General features: G+C 29.4%; 1 protein-coding gene across 1 annotated transcript in view; it reads left to right on the top strand.

Annotated features, from left to right (window-relative positions):
• Positions 1–17450, top strand: part of LOC148300180 (uncharacterized) — a 54411-nt gene that overhangs the window by 35296 nt on the left and 1665 nt on the right. The window contains exons 3-4 of the mRNA XM_088275139.1: positions 16344–16491; positions 16581–16660. Of these exons, the coding sequence (XP_088131265.1) occupies positions 16344–16491; positions 16581–16660 (228 nt within the window). The remainder of the gene's footprint in view (positions 1–16343; positions 16492–16580; positions 16661–17450) is intronic.

Raw genomic sequence — 17450 nt, 5'->3', positions numbered from 1 at the left:
CTGTATCTAAAGTTTACATTTTTTCGTCTCATTATTAATTTTACCCTTATCTCTATTCAATGGTGCATAGGGCACTGCAACATATGACGCAGTCGTCTTGGTCGTTAATTGAATGTAGAAAGCTAGGTGATTAGCCCTGCACTTATTGTGCCAATCCAGTGGGATATTAAATACATTTAGGAGTTAAATAACTTATTTTTAATTTTACTCCTCTGGGAATTGAACCCGGGGCTTCGGTAGCTAAATACGCCTACCGTTACTCACGGAGGCGGGCAGTTTTTCCAGTTCTGTAAAATATTATTTTAATGGGCTATTCTAACGTTAACGTTTGAGGACACGTGAAAACTTTGTTTTCATAAATTCATAATTGTAAATAATGATTAAGAAGAAAGCATTCAATCTTCAACATAAAATATTTTTGCTACATTATATTTGGGTGGCTTGTATCTTTTTTTAAATGATTTCTTTTGCCATCTTAACACAGATGAAGAAAAATATGGTGATCTGAGTGTTTACATGGCTTAGGATGTATAGTAGACTGATTATTTGTTGTACCCAACTTGAAATGATATGTTCTACTCCAATCTTTCAAAACTTAAAGCTAAATTGTTCGAAATCTTATAAACCTAAAAGAGAAATTCTATTTCCTGTCCTTTCCTTTTCTTCTTTTCCTATCACTGCCATCTCCTTTTCTCTTTATCCTATCGTTGTCTCATGTCTCTTCCTTTATAAAAACCTCTCTTATGCATAGTTGTGAAGAACTATAATTGGTACTCATGATTTTATTTTTTGTATTCGGTATGTATCATATATTGTAACTGTTGTTCTTCCTTCTAATAAAATAAAATAAAATAAAACATAATAAAAATTAAAGTGATCAAGAAAATATTTCAATATAAAGCACTCCTAATTGGAGAAACCAAAAATTGTAAACAAGGATTTGGATACACTCTAAATGTTGTGTTTTAAATTAATTCAATGGTCATGTCTACTTTAAGAATAAAAAGAAACGCAACTCAATATTTGCATCAATAACTTATAAATAATAATAAAATATATTCACTTAGTTTTTTTTAATTGGCCAGTAAGTGTACTATTCACCCTACGTGGTGATTATTACGTGACCTTGGCATTGAATAACGACTCATGATTTGTATCTGAACAAGTGACTGGTAGAAAATAAGATTTAAATCAAACTATCGATCACTTATTGATCGCTTCAGCGAATCCATTGCGTATCGCGGCGTTCGTCGTAGTTAGAGGTAGTATTTTTTTCATATTCACGTGAAGAAAAAAACGCTACACTTTTATTTGGGTAAGTACTAGAGACTATATAATTTGAAATATCTGGCACATTTTGAGACAATTAATTATATAAATCGATGTTAAATGTTACTTAACTACAAAAAGGATATATAATATTGTAATTAAATATGCATTATAAAAACACATCATTTTTAAGTTATGTATATTAAAACATTGTTAAATCAATCGAGCATTATGATAAACTTATATTATATTCGCAGTCCTAACATTGACAAAAAATTTAAAAAAGTGTTTATAGTAAATATGTTGATGTTCGTTTGTTTAAAATTTTCCAATAATTAAAAGTTTTTCACCGATTGCTTTGAAATTTTGACACAATGTTTCATTCATTTCATATATAAATCAAAATGTAAATCTTCGTTTGTGTAAAATCTTAAATCTTCTAAAGGTATTCACCTTTACTTTAATATATTAGCACAAAGTCACATTCAAATACGAGCGCGTCTTAATATACCTGCAACAGGTAGGTACTTTTTCCTGTAACAGGTAAAACATGTTTTTTAAAAACAGGTTTTTTTTCTAAACCGATGGCAGCGCCATCTATTGAAAGTAACAGCAACACACGTTATAGTAAATACTGTTCATAGCGGATAGCGTACTTCTCGACTGCTTTTAAATATTACATCCTCACGAGCATTTAAAATTAAACATAATAAAAGAAATGTGTTTTTTCTCTTTTATTTTTTTTTTCATTTAACCAGATTGAGACATAGCAATGTGTGGTACAGCTAGTCATTTACAGTCGTATGCCTTATTAATAGAACGAAGACAGTAATTGTTTTCATTATCACTTTTTTGTTAAAAAAAACATAATACAGTAACAGCATTATTTGAAAATGTATTTTTATTACATTGATAGATAGCACTTCTGACAACATTATAAGATAGTTTTTACAACTGGAAATACGGAATTACAATGTTAAAATTTATTTGATTGAATGCGTAACATATCTACAATTAATAATTTAACTAAAAAACATTTGAAAAATCACACGATTGGTAATAATAGCAAAAGAATTGTAGCTGTATTGTTGTTTGCTTGATGTATTAATATGGCACACGACTGTATATAAAAAAAAACATAAACGTTCCATTCGGTATTTGAAATATAATTAAGAATATTCTTATAAAAATAGATTCTGTTAGAAATTGTGTTACACTTTGTAACAAAGTGTTATACAATTTGTTATTGAATTTACCCATTAATTTGAAATTATTCCTTCCTTCATAAATGCAAATGGCGCAATGGCCTGACGCATACATTTTTTGCTAGACAAATTTAAATAAACCAAACAAAACTATCTATGATATTTTAAACAAATACCACTTCATTCGAACGCTTTTCTTGGATGAGTTCATGAGGTAAAATAAAAATAATAATGATTCTGAAAAGCAAAGAAAACTGTTTTGTATAACTTATTTACGTAACATTATGTGTGTATGATATCGCTCACTCCTTTCAACAACGTCGTATTTCAAAAATCGTCAATTATCAGTTGTGCATGTTTTGCGGAATACCCAAAAAGTGTACTATATCCCAGCAAAAGCGGCATATTTTTAACTTAATATTTACCCGCTATAGGGAAGAAAGTGTTGTTTTCTCATTTTGAAGAAATGGTATTATTTTTTCAAATATACTGAATATTTTCCCAATGGAGAAAAAACATTTAGGTTTTACCTAAAAAGATCTGTTGCACAATAAAAAGTTCAATAAGTGGCTTGATATTTATTTTTAATACATTTCATTATATTTTTAAACTATAAAATCGATCTGCTGAAAAATCAAGTTTTTTTATGACGTTATTGAAAGGAGTGAGCGATATGTAGTCATTATTTTGTACAAAAGCGTTTACGGATGTATGTATTTTTAGATGGCTGTGTAAATAATTTACTGAAAATAATGTCACCTGAATTTAAGTCCTAAAGTGACTTATCGTGAAATTTTAATTTATATTTCAGTGTTCTTATCACTCAATGTATGTCGACATTACTTATCTTACTACCTTTTCTCAAAAATATGTCATTGACGGGAGCTGAAACGAATAATTATCATTTTTTGTACTTTTATTTAAAAAAAACTATTAATTTTCTAATTAAGACGTAACACAGTAATACGGTATTTTTTTTAATAGATTGGAATCTCAACATGTCTCATAATATCTTGACATGTCAACATATTATGTAAAAAAGTGGAGACACCAGGATTTGTAAACAAGGATTTGGACACACTGAAAAATGTTCTTAAATGATAAACTTGTACCATTCGACCTATGTTACTTTTGATATTAATCAAATTAACCTGATAATAAAATAAAATAGGAAAAAACATCAATATCTCTCAGTTTCTTTTTGAATTTGGTACCATCATGCATATAAAGTATTAAGTTTTTACGTTCAACTGTATTTCATATAATAAAACAACAAAAATTTACCTATTTATTTCCCTTTTATTATATTTGACCAGTGACGTCACCCGACTTGTGATTATCTACTCCCAGTCTGATGATGTCGGTAAGGGTGAAACCCGATCACTGATTGTAATACTTCTTATAGTAGGAATAGTATGGTGATTACAGTCGAACATGAAAATAAAAGAGACCTGGGCATAAGTTAAACCTCTTTAAAAGAGAGCTAGCTGGCTTACGACCGCGTTATTTCACCCTGTAAAAATAGTTTGAATATAAGAGGGACTTTAAGATAACAACGTTGTAAGAGACTCAGGACTGTATTATTTCCAGGTTCAACTGTACCAACAAACTTAATTTCCTCATAATATTAGTAATACCTATGTTGTTTACTCTCATGTGGTGTCATCGGTAAGTACGCTGTGCGAGGGTGTAATAACAATGATGCATCGCCAAAGAACTTGTTTCATTACCTAAGCAAGACTGCACTGTGTATGACAACACTTTGTGGCGCAAATGTAATAGGACATACGGCACATTTGTGGTGAACAGGTGGAAAAATGTTTTGATCATTGTAACATAAGTTACGATGCGAATTCATTCTCTTACAGCCGTCACAGTGGATTACTCAACAATGCGAGTATTTAAACAGGGCTCCGACCAGAATTTAAAAAGGTAGATCCTTTTTTCTAGCAATAAGAACCTACTCGAGCAGGAATAGCGAACCCATGGCACGCGTGCCATAGTGGAGATCAAAAAAATCAATAAATTTTAGAATTTGTTGAAAAAAATTCAAAACACATTTAAATGGCCATGTGTATTTTCTTCGTTCATCAACAGTTTTGCAAACGATAAAAACGAAGGATATGACGACATGTTTGCATAAATATGTAGATCGCATTGTTTAATACTTCCCGCATAAAAAATTGGTATCTGGCATCCAACTACCAAAATCTCACTTATAATGAAGTTTTAAGGGTTCTTCATTATTTTGATTAAATCAATTTTTTCGCCATTAATAAGTGCTGAATTGTATTTTTCCATGTGTCGATGTTTTGTTTACATTAAAAATCTGAAGTTACACAAACATTTTATGCATTTTTATTTCCATGGCATGTGGCACACGACATATTATTATGTTGAAACTAAAAAAAAATGACACTCAGGCTCAAAAAGGTTTGCCATCCCTGTGCTAGGGTTTGCTATACAGGTATTGGGTAAACCGGTTTACCGGTAAATATTGTTTTAAGTGTTACCTAATTACCAGTAAATAATCGAATTTTTTTATATACATGGAGACTTAAATAGTACGTAAATCGGAAAAGTAAGTATTTCGCATTGTAGAATGTTAATTGTATTTTTTCTTACGGCACTATTCTTCATCTGTCGTTTGTCTTCGAAATTATTACTGCGAAACGTATTATCGATTTACTGATAAAAAATCGTTTACGTGTGAACACTGTGGACCATTTATATGTAATTGATTGAAAACGTTGTTTTGAACTTAAAATCATTGTTTTTAATTTAATTGGGTAAATATCATTATTCTAAATACCTTATACAAAATATATCGAAATACGTGCCACGATCGATTTTAAGAAATAGTGGTATTTACCATGTAAAACTCAAATAAAAAATGGATAAATATGTATTACAACAGATTGACCGTCGAATCAATTCATGAAATTCAGATCATTATATTTCATTTTTATAACCTCCACAATTGAGAATCGGTACAACAAAGTAGGTATCTATTATTTTGTAAGGTTTGACGTTTGTGATATCCGAAAATTTGAGTCGTGTAATTGTCAATCATGGGTACATTGGCGATTGCTACATGCGTATAAAGTGATCAATTAAACCAGTCTAAAACAGGTCGTAAGCCCTGTAAATATCCAGACTACTTTATTTTGATGATAAGATGTCAGAAAATCCAAGTGGAGAAACTCAGATTTGTGAACAAGGATTTGGTCATACCCAAAATTTTATGATATGTTTCCACCTACTAGCCAAATTATCAAACAGTAAAAGAGTCGATAAAAATAATAAATAAGTAAAAATAAATATTCATACACATTATTTTACAAGAATCTTTACCTACAACATTTTCTACTTTTATTGATTGCAAATTATTTCGTGCATTGACGCATATGTATATAAACAGAAAGTCTTAAATCTTAAAAATCAAAAACATTTATTATCATTAAATGCCTAAGTTATGAATCATAAAATATAAATTAATAATTATGACGCATTCATATAAAGAGGTACGGCATCTTTTAATGTAACTTAAAATTTTACCTTGATTCTTTGTGAAATAAATTGTAATTAATCACGTATAATGCCAATAAAGCTGTCTTCAGCTTAGCACAATATTAAAAATTACATGGGATTCTATAGCTGGAAAAATTGAGTCGTAAGAGGGGTGTTCAATTAACACGTAGATCGATGATATAATATAAAATTAAATATATTTGTTAAATACATGTCTCGATCCCCTTCAAAGTAGATTTTATGATCTTAATATTTAATGAAATCAATTTTTAATTCACAAAGTTCATATGTACTGTAAATATGATTAAATAAACATATGTTACACACGATGAAAAAATATATATTGCAATTATATTATATGGGATTTTATAGCTGGAAAAATTGAGTTGTAAGAGGGGTGTTCAATTAACACGTAGATCGACGGTATAATATAAAATGAAGTATATTTGGAAAATACATGTCTCGATCCCCTTCAAAGTAGATTTTAGGATGTCTTAATATTTGATGAAATCAATTTTTAATTCACATAGTTCATATGTACTGTAAATATGATTTAATAAACATATGTTACACACGATGAAAAAATATATATTGCATATAAGTAGTCATTTATTGAAATATTTGTATCGTGTGAGCATTAAATTCAATCACGCACACCGGGTTTCTTTTATATCCATTTTGAATGTAAAAACTGACATGTATGGTGTATTCCCACGTTGCGATATGCCTACAAATGGCGTTTGGTGTACAAATCGAGATCATTCCATTGAAAAGTCCTTTTGATAATGCTAAAAAGTATATACCTTTTATACGTAACATTGCGTTAAAGTTAATTTTAACATTCACACTCATTAATTTTAATTCTATAAATCATAAAAAATAAATATAATATAACACGATAGCAATACCTCTAACAATGTGTCTTTTTTATTTATTTTTCCTTATGATAATATTTCAGTATCTAATGTAGTGTTAAATATTTTGCAATGGTAATAAGCGCATAGCTCAGGTTCACTATTATTTTTATTCATGACCCTTTAGAATTTTTTCTAGTGTTTATAAGTGAGGAAAACTATAGCAGTTCGATTCTTTAATGGTAGGAAGATCAACACTTTCATGATTTTTGATTCATTTGAAGTCGTATGTCATTTCAAATTGCATTAATGAAACACAGTAATTTTTATTTTGTAATCATTCCGTCACTATCCTCCTAAATATCGTAATGGTTAGATCGTTAGACTACCGTAGTGGAGGCCATGGGTTTGATTCTTAGGAGAGTTAAAATAAACATGATAATTAACTTATAATAAAATAATATCATTATTTTTAACACTTTTACTAACCAAGTAAATTATTGCAATGACCACATGCTGAGAAGTTCCTGATTAAGACACACTTTATCCTTCCTGTTCTCAACACAGATAAAAATAAAACATGATCTTAGCTAGAATATATCGAAATCCACTAATTGATCTTTAAACCTTGTACATAATAAGTAAGGTAAATAATAAATGTAATTCCCATGTAAAAAAAGGGATTTTAAGTAAAAGTCCTATTTTAAATGTATTCCCGGAAATAAAAAAAAATCTCCATGACTCCGTGCTTCTAACCACTCTCACTTCAGACCTCACTTAATTACCAACTCATTTATCCCGCCTACTCACCTAACTCCGAATATTTCTCAGTTTTAAGTTTACTACCATCTCTGAAGATAACAAGGGTTGTAGAAACCGGTTTTAAAAAACGTACCAAAAATAAAAGTGGTATTGAATAAAGATCGAGTTTCATTTAGGTATAAATATGATTCATTTACTGTAACTATTATGAAATATTACCCTGACCAGAAGCGCAGGGATAATCACTTTTCCTTCACGTATTTAAAAATCAATAAAGACTGTTTCCATCTAACGCAGTGCCCAAAACACCATTATGTGTGAATAAAAGTAAAAGGTAGATCATTGAAAGGGGCTGTCGTGAGTGTAAATTAACGTATTAATAATCCCACCTGTTGCGTTACCCTCCATCTTAAATTTACTTTTTTTAAACTCATGGCTCAAAATGACAACAATATAATATTCTTGATATTTCTAGATCTCTGAAGATGACAAGGGTTGTGGAAACCGGTTTTAAAAAACGTACCAAAAATAAAAGTGGTGTTGAATAAAGATTGAGTTTCATTTATGTATAAATATGATTGATTTACTGTAACTATTATGATATATTACCCTGACCAGAAGCGCAGGGATAATCACTTTTCCTTCGTGTATTTAAAAATCAATATGGACTGTTTCCATCTAACGCAGTGCCCAAAGCACCATTATGTGTGAATAAAAGTAAAAGACAGATCATTGAAAGGGGCCGTCGTGAGTGTAAATTAACGTTTTTAATAATCCCACCCTTAATTTACTTTTTTTTTATATAATATTCTTGATATTTATTATTTTACAACATTAGTTGCCATATATTTTTCTTCTATGATTTTTATATTTTTAACATTAAGTCTTCTTAAAATAAATATATATATATATATATATATATATATATATATATATATATATATATATATATATATATATATATATATATATATATATATATATATATATATATATATATATGTATATATATATAAATCTATATATATATATATATATATATATATATACAATATATATATATATATATATATATATATATATATATATATATATATATATATATATATATATATATATATATATATATATATATTTATATATATATATATGGATGGGGGTCAAAGTACACGGCTGGAGTCTCAAAAAATTTGGATTTTTACTCCCAATTACAACCCTTTACGATTGCAAAAAACAATACATTTTAGTAATGTAATTTGCGAGTATATCTTTGTACGGTACAAAGCACAGACCAGTATTTGTTTGTATTTATTAACACAATATTAAAGTCTACTGTACATTTATTTGTTTTATACTGTATTTGTTTCAATATAAAGCAAGGGTTAAAAAAATCGTCATAAACATAAATATTTACAACGTTATCAGATCATAAAAAATATGTATGGATGGTATTTGATTTAACATAATATTTTACATAATCAGTCTATGTCATAGAGCAACAAAGTTCCAATTGATATAAAAATAAATTTGTTATTTTATTTTCTTGTTTATTATAATTCAATTACATATAATAATTGTATTTTAATCCTACGTAGACACAATTGTGCGCATTTTATAGATGCATTTCTGCATTCCTTTTCCAAATAGGTAAACGTTTTCATAAATAAATAATATGTATAAATAATTAATTGTATTGTACTCAGAAATACAGTAGGCACTATTTATTGTAGCTGATGATCCATCCATTTTAAACATCAGGAATTTTAATAGAATAAAAAAAGCGATGAAAACGTAGTCACGACGTGAATGTGATAGGTAATAGAAGTAGAAGAAGATCGAAGAAACTTTTAATGTTAAAATCAAAGAATATAAGAAATTTAGGAAAAAGAAAAGATAGAAAAATATTTTGTGTAAATATAAAAGAAAAATATGTCAGATGGTTTGGGTATGCGGGAAAGCGACACGATGGTTAGTAAGTTAGTTTAATAAGTGCTTCTTCAAACCCTCATCCGCACCCGATGGTGCATAGGGCACTGTGTCAAATAAAAACAGTGTTATCTTGATCGTTAACACATCAAGAAAAGGTGATCAGCCCTCCGCTTCAGGTACCAGTCCAAGGTATTATTGAATAAATATTTACAATAATTAAAGAAAACACTTCGTTTTTTACCACTTGAGTTTAATTATAGACTACATGTTTCAGAAGCTAAACTTCCATCATTCAGGTCTGTATAATAACTAAAATATAAAATATAAAATTGTTCTATAAATAAGGATAGGGGGAAAGTAAGGGGAAGGGGTTAGTCAAGGAACGGAGTTTGAAAACAAAGGAAAAATTGTAAGCAATGGCGAAGAATTTTGAAACAATATATTATTTAATAAATTATTATTAGAATTCAGGTTTTTTTGTATTTCTAAATTTTCAAGATAATTCATAATTTGGCCTTTATATGGAACAAGGTGTAATAATTTTAATTTATGGGAGTGAAATGAGTGATTAGTATCTATTATATGATTTGCAAATTCCGAAAAATAATTACTAACAAGACCGCTTTGATGTTCTTTAATTCTAATCTTTAAATTTCTCGCAGTTTGGCCAATATATTTTCTATCACAATCTCCACACGAAATTTCATAAACACCACTTTTTTGTAATAAATCAATTTTAGATTTTGAGTTATCGAGGATTTTATGTAAATTATTATTTGTATAATATGCAGGTTGGATATGGGAGGGTAAGATTTTCGAAATATTTTTAGTTATTGAACCCGTATATAAAATTTTTCGCCAAGATTTATTTTTTATTGAATCATTATTAGGTGCTGAATATATGTGTTTTTTGGTAAAATTATTTTTAATTTTATTTTTTAACATTTTATCTATTAGCGCGCTATTATACCCGTTGTTTTTTGCTATTAGTTTAATTGTGTTTAATTCACGATTATAATTTGAGTTACTGAGGGGGATATTAATTAGTCTATTTAATAATGAATGGAAACTGGCCATTTTATGTGAAATGGGATAAATGGAATCAGCTGGAATGACTGTGTCAGTGTGTGTTGGTTTACGATATATATTAAAATCTAATTTATTATTTATAACTTTAATCGATAAATCAAGAAAATTTAGGATATTATCGTCATCCCTTCCCCTTACTTTCCCCCTATCCTTATTTATAGAACAATTTTATATTTTATATTTTAGTTATTATACAGACCTGAATGATGGAAGTTTAGCTTCTGAAACATGTAGTCTATAATTAAACTCAAGTGGTAAAAAACGAAGTGTTTTCTTTAATTATTGTAACATGTCTTACCACAAAGTTAATGCCGAAACAATAAATAGAATAAATAATTGAGTGAAAAAATCACTTATATTAATTTGACCCCGGGACCGGGATCATTACACTACGTAATAAGTGTTTACTCATCCCAAATTGCATGGACCTTAATATATTTTTTTAATAAAACTCATTTTCTAACTGCGTAGATTATTTTCACACGATCAGAGTGCATTGACTTTCATTTAACCTTAAAGGAACTCATTTAATACCTGTTCCATAATCATTTGCCATGATTTTATTTTGTAAACATCTTGCCTCGGTATGCACGAAAGATGAACCTGATAATACTTGCTTCAGATGAAACGAAGATGGTCATGTGATGTCTACACATACGCAGATACATATCTCTCACTCCTTTCAACAACGTCATATATCAAAAATAGTAAAAATGTTCAGTTATGCATGTTTTCGGAATGCTCAGAAAATGTACTATATCTCAGCAAAAACGGCATGTTTTTAACTTAATATTTCCCCGCTACAGGGCAGAAAGTGTTGTTTTTGCATTTTGAAGAAAAGGTATTGTTAAAGTATTTTTTTTAAATATACTAAATATTTCAGTATATTTAAAAAAAATTACTTAAATAAATATTTTTACTATAAGTTGAGAAAAAACATTCAGGGTTTACCCAAAAGATCTGTTGCACAGTAAAAAACTTCAATAAGTGGCTTAGTATTTATTTTTAAAACATTTTAGTATATTTTTAACTGTAAAAACGATCTCGGGAAAATCAAGTTTTTTGACATACGACGTTGTTGAAAGGAGTGAGCGATATAGGTTATCATATAAAATAAAACATTTAATAAAGATACATACATACTTACATACTGAAAGTGCGATCCTTAGCAGGTTATGTAAAACAAATCGTAAAAGAGCATTTATATTTCATTTTATAAAAGTTATTAAGAAGATTAACATATGTAAATACATGTCGATACCATAGAAGGCAAGTGTATTACTCGTAATAAGAAGTTTGCTAGGCTGGAATACAGTGACAAATAATATATTGAGTGTGTCCAAATTCTTGTTCACAATTTCTGGGTTTGTCTCAACTTAGAAGTCACACTCGTAAGTGGACATAAATCCAAAAATTGTGAATAAAAATTTGGACACACTCAAAATATTTTAAATAAATAATTAGTATAAGTAGATAGCCTTTTAGTGAATGTTTAACAGGACATGAAGGCCTGCTTCCAACCCTTTGTATAGAAGTAAATCATAGAGTTGGCAAAATATGGATGAAAGTTTACTGAATGCAATCGAAATTCGATCTTTCGGACAAATGTGGGGGGGGAAATGATGTATAATAAGTAGATGTTTGAATGGTGATATAAGGAAAGAATGCAACGTTGAGATAAGCAGTATCGATAAAATTAACAAAAGTGTGTTGAGATGATTTGGGCATGTGAATTAAATGAATAAAGAAACACCAGTAAAATAATTAAATGAGGCAAATGTGGTTTGTAATAGATGAAACAGATGAAGACCGAGGAAAACTTGGCACGATCAAGTATTTCAAATAATTAGAAGTGGTCAAGCTAGGAATCGAAATAATGATGATTGATAGATTTATATTATCCACTGACACTTCGTGATGGAATTGCATTTTTAATATATTATTAGATTAAAACCAATATTTTTAGCTTTTCCACTTTATTTTTATTTGACCAGCGACCGGGTTTCGTCGTTACCGACATCATCAGACTGGTCTGATTGGTCTGATTTTTTTCACAGACTTATGTAGGTTTTGTACTTACATTTCTTGGTGGAACTGCATTTTATAAAATGAAATAACAACTTAATAGTTTTTTCTACATCCATTTTGCAATACTTTAAATGCACCATATTAAGGCGAAAGTGGCCAGTTACTATCAGGATGTCAGTAACTATATATTTACCCTACCTTTTGACTGTACATTGATAAAAAACTTCCTCGTTTTTTTTCGTTCTGTTATATCGGCTTACCGTGTTTTGGGCTTGGTACAGGAGTATCACAAACCTGTTCTGCTAAGGATTAAATTCACGCAAAAAACATCTGTAGTGTTCTTCCGCATGGATACTTCGTATCATAGAGAAATACCAGCTCAGTTATGTAAGTTTATATTGTTTAATACAAAGCACACATTGAAATAACAATGGGTTTACTTATTATAGTGGGAAAAATTTGTATCTATTTAGAATAATTCATAGTTAATCTACGATCTTTCCGATGTCTTTTTTTCTGAAACAAAAAAGTATTTCTAATATGTCAACATAGATGTCTGAAGAAGAATACGGAAGTCTGGATATTTACTGGGCTTACGCCCTGTCATGAGCTGGTTTAAGTAATTACTTTATACTCGTGTAACATTCACCATTCTACCCACGATTGACAGCCACACTTCTCACAATTTTGCAACTCATGTATGTATATATGCATATCATTTAATTTAGACGTCGCTTTATCCTTCGATTGCCGCATATTTTCACATGAGAATCTTCGGCACCATCTTTGCTTAAGTTTAGTAAGTTTTTTCCCAAGCAGAGAACTTGGTGTAATGTTTGTAAGATTCTTCTCGAATAATTTTATAATCTAGAAGAAGCTTTGGGAACACGAAAATCAATTATTATTAAAACTACAATTTGACTTGTTTTGTTTTATAAATTTATGTTGTTGAAATGTTAGTATAAATAACTCCAAAGTGGAAATTCATTTGCCCAAGTAAACACATTACTAAGTTAGTTTACCTTTTAACTTTGGCGCAGACGGATAAGTTGACGCAAGTAGCATGTTAACAACAGAATTGACAAACAAAAAAAGGAGTTGATTTCAGTTTTATTAGAAATAAACGTATCATTTTGACAAAAGCAGAGTAAATCAAACATTCAAAAGAAAGTTATTTGCCCAAGTAAACATGTTACTAAGTAAGTTTACCTTTTAAGCCTGTTGACTTGTTGCTGCAGACGTAGTGGTTGACGCAAGTACCTTGTTAACAACAGAATGGACAAACAAAAAGAAACGGAACAAAGTGAATTCTTGACACAAGTCAATTTTTCACTTTACTCTACGTAACCAATTTAAATTTAAAGTATGTAATGGTGCTAAATGCTTCTTTACTTTTGGCTAACAAAGAGGTTCCGATGACAAAAAAATATCAATAACAGCATTATTTATTACCTGTCATGCATGGCGGCTTCTATTTTTCTGGGTACAAGTGACTGGCGACCTTTTCGTATTTAAATATTTTATTGTGCACGGATAATAACAATATCAACAAATAATGAGAGGACGTCAGCGATTTTCTCGTTAATTTACGACGAGGCGTCGGTAATTCGTCGAACCAACAAATACGAGAAAATCAGAGATGTGCTAAGTTAGCTAATGGAAACTGTTCAAGTCACGAGCGGTGTACAGTTGAAAATACACGGTGAAAGAAAAGTCGTGGTTTAGTGAACTTATGTAAGAGAGGAAACCTAAAACCTAAATCAACTTATGCAATTATGTGGGCTTCGAGATCTTGATCAAATTTAATAGTTGAATTTAAACTAAACAGATCAAAAAAAATGTTAGTAATTAACAGGTTGAACTAGTAACTAATGTGTCGATATTAATTGTAAAGAAATTATTTAAATTTAATGCTTCTCTGTTCAATTCTCAGAAAAAAAACATGTACTGATATAAAATAAAGTAAAATATATATCAAAAGAAGAAAAAAGTCCCTCTCCAAGCGTAAGAGATAAGTCTCTTTTTGAAGAGGCTCAGCGCAACTAAAATTAAATGATTATATGAATTTCATTAATTGATTCGGAAGTCAGTTTGTGGTAAAATGCATCAATTTTTAATTAATATTTTACATAGTAAATACCAGTATTTCTTAAAACCTACTGTGACACGTGTTTCGGTGCAATCCGCATCATACGGTGTTTGAAAATGATGCGGAATGCATCGAAACACGTGTCACAGTAGAATTTAAGAAATAGTGGTATTTACTAAGTAAAACATTAATTAAAAATTATTATATGAAGTAGAAATGTAAAGCAATTGTATTGAATTGTGTAAAAAAAATAATTAAAAAAATAAAAGATAAATATTAATATTTATTTTGCTTCTCTGTACAATTACCTACATAAATCCACACTTGAGATGTACTTTTTTTGTATATACGAGAGGGTTGACAAAGCTATGGAGTTGAAAAGAAGCCATTTGTTACTCACGCCCATCGAGCTAGGAACATTTGATATGCACCATATATCCAATATATGTACAAAGCAATGCTGAATGCATTGCTTTGTGTACTCGAAAAATTTTCATATTTTATAAAGATTGTATAAATCTCCCTCTTAATAATATTATCATTATTACATAATTGCAGTTCCGTGTCTCTTGTATCACGAAAGGCTTTTAGCAAGCGGAAATTATCAAGTGCTATTGAGAATATTCTGTTGTTTATATCAATATCCAGATCCTGTTCCAAGAACATACAACTACAAGTACAATATATTGCAATGGTAGTTACTAGAAATTTCATTTTAGGTAATACAATATATAATTTTTAGTACAGAAATGCAAGCACTTAAAAACCGGAAGATGTAATTAGGTAGCTGCATATATGTTGTTTTTCTGAGAATATTTTACCCTGACATTATAGCACTATTGTATGTTTGCTTTATCACACATTCTACACTGGGATGATATAGGTTTTTCATTTGATATTTAACATTTTTAAACCAGATCGGAAGCCTTAAAAATCAAATTGGTCGTTTTTCAAAAGAAATTAGATATTAAATTGTATTTTATAAAAAAGTTTAAATTTTTAATAACATATTCAAAGTAGTACTCGTGATTCAAAGTAGTATTAAAAAACTGTCTGAAAACTGTTTAAGTTAAAGTTTTCTCTTTTAGCTGCAATGGCAGCTCCATCTGTTAATTTTACAGCAGTAAACGCAAAACCAAACATTGTACATGGTGGACAGCATACTTTTCAACAGTTGCTATCATTTATAATTTTCAGTCTTTGAGATATTTATTTTATTTATTTATTTTATTTTTTCAGAAAAGAAATGTAAGCATTGGCGGACATATTGCTTAGAATCAATATCTTTCAACCAATTGAATATCATTGTTGCATCATGGATTTCAATATTTTCATTGTTTCAAGCATTGTGAAATTATACATAAATTATGTGTGTGGTTGTGTGTGTGTATGTATGTGTGTGTGTGTCTGTGTGTGTGTGTGTGTCTGTGTGTGTGTGGGGGGGGGTGCGATAGTTAAATAACCTTTTCATTCCTGGGATTACAATATTACTTACTAATTTTATAATGTTATGCAGTAGATCAATTGTGTATGTTCAATACCATTTCAAATAGTTAATCTTTTTTTTTCTTTTCAATACACTTTAAGGCACAGATGGACGCTCTTATGAAGAATGATGCTGAAAATGTTGATGCCGTAGCTGCCGAGAATTATAGTGAAGCGTACATTGAGGGGATTATTAAATTGAAAAGAAATCCTGCAAGTTCTGACAATGCTCAAAAATCAATACGCCAACGTAAGTTTAATTTAGTTTATTTTTGTTTTTAAAATGGCAATAATTTCAGCCAAACAGTTCCGATATATTATATTGTTTGTTTCATTTAGCGAAAGCAGAACCATCTAAACTAGACATGAAGCATGAAAAAACTAGTCCTTTACCTGTCAGTTATTCCGGAGATTTATCCGTAAGTAATAAGAATATATTTTAAGTTTAATATTCAATCACATGCATTTATTAATAAACCATACAATGAAAATCTTTACATTAGTAAGAATGATATAAAGAAATTGCATTCCTTTATTTTTTTAATTTAAAGTACTCTGCTTATAAAACAGTGTACGACAGAAGAAAACCAAGATGGCGACGTTACGTCACTTTCGAGAAGGACTTGACGAACTTGAGTATTGTTTGCAGCGGAGAGTTTTAAAAAATGACGTAACGTCGCCATATTGAATTTTCTCTGTCACACACTGTTTTATCGACAGAACACTTTTGAATTTAAAAAATAAAGAAAAACATTTCTTTACATTTGTATATTTTGAAATAATCTTGGAGGTAACCGAAGGTTATAATTATGTTTAAGCATTCTTTCTTTATCAAGTGTAGTTCTTCGCCAATATTTTTTTATTTTATTTGGTTTAGTTTAACAGTAAAACGGGTTAATCGGAATATTTTAATCCACAACTCATAAAGGAAAAATCAAATGACACTTTACTAATACCATTAAACCTTTTACAGCAAAGTTAAATATTTCGGGACCCGTACATCGATTACATACGGAAGTAAACATTTTAACTATATACAATAGCTTAGATAACCTCAAAACTTACCTGTATTCGGTAAAATTACAAAACTTATTATTGTTTAATCACTTTCATTATCTTCCTAATAGCAATCGACGATCCTTTTTAACATGCAAAAATAGCTAGAAATACTCATAAAAGTCTTCTTCTTCTTCTTCTTCTTGGTGTAGG

The sequence above is a fragment of the Brachycentrus maculatus genome, unplaced genomic scaffold, assembly GCF_059751285.1.
Source record: "Brachycentrus maculatus isolate JH-2025_06_01 unplaced genomic scaffold, ASM5975128v1 h1tg000801l, whole genome shotgun sequence".
Taxonomy (NCBI): Eukaryota; Metazoa; Arthropoda; class Insecta; order Trichoptera; family Brachycentridae; genus Brachycentrus; species Brachycentrus maculatus.
This window is presented reverse-complemented; position numbering and strand designations above follow the sequence as displayed.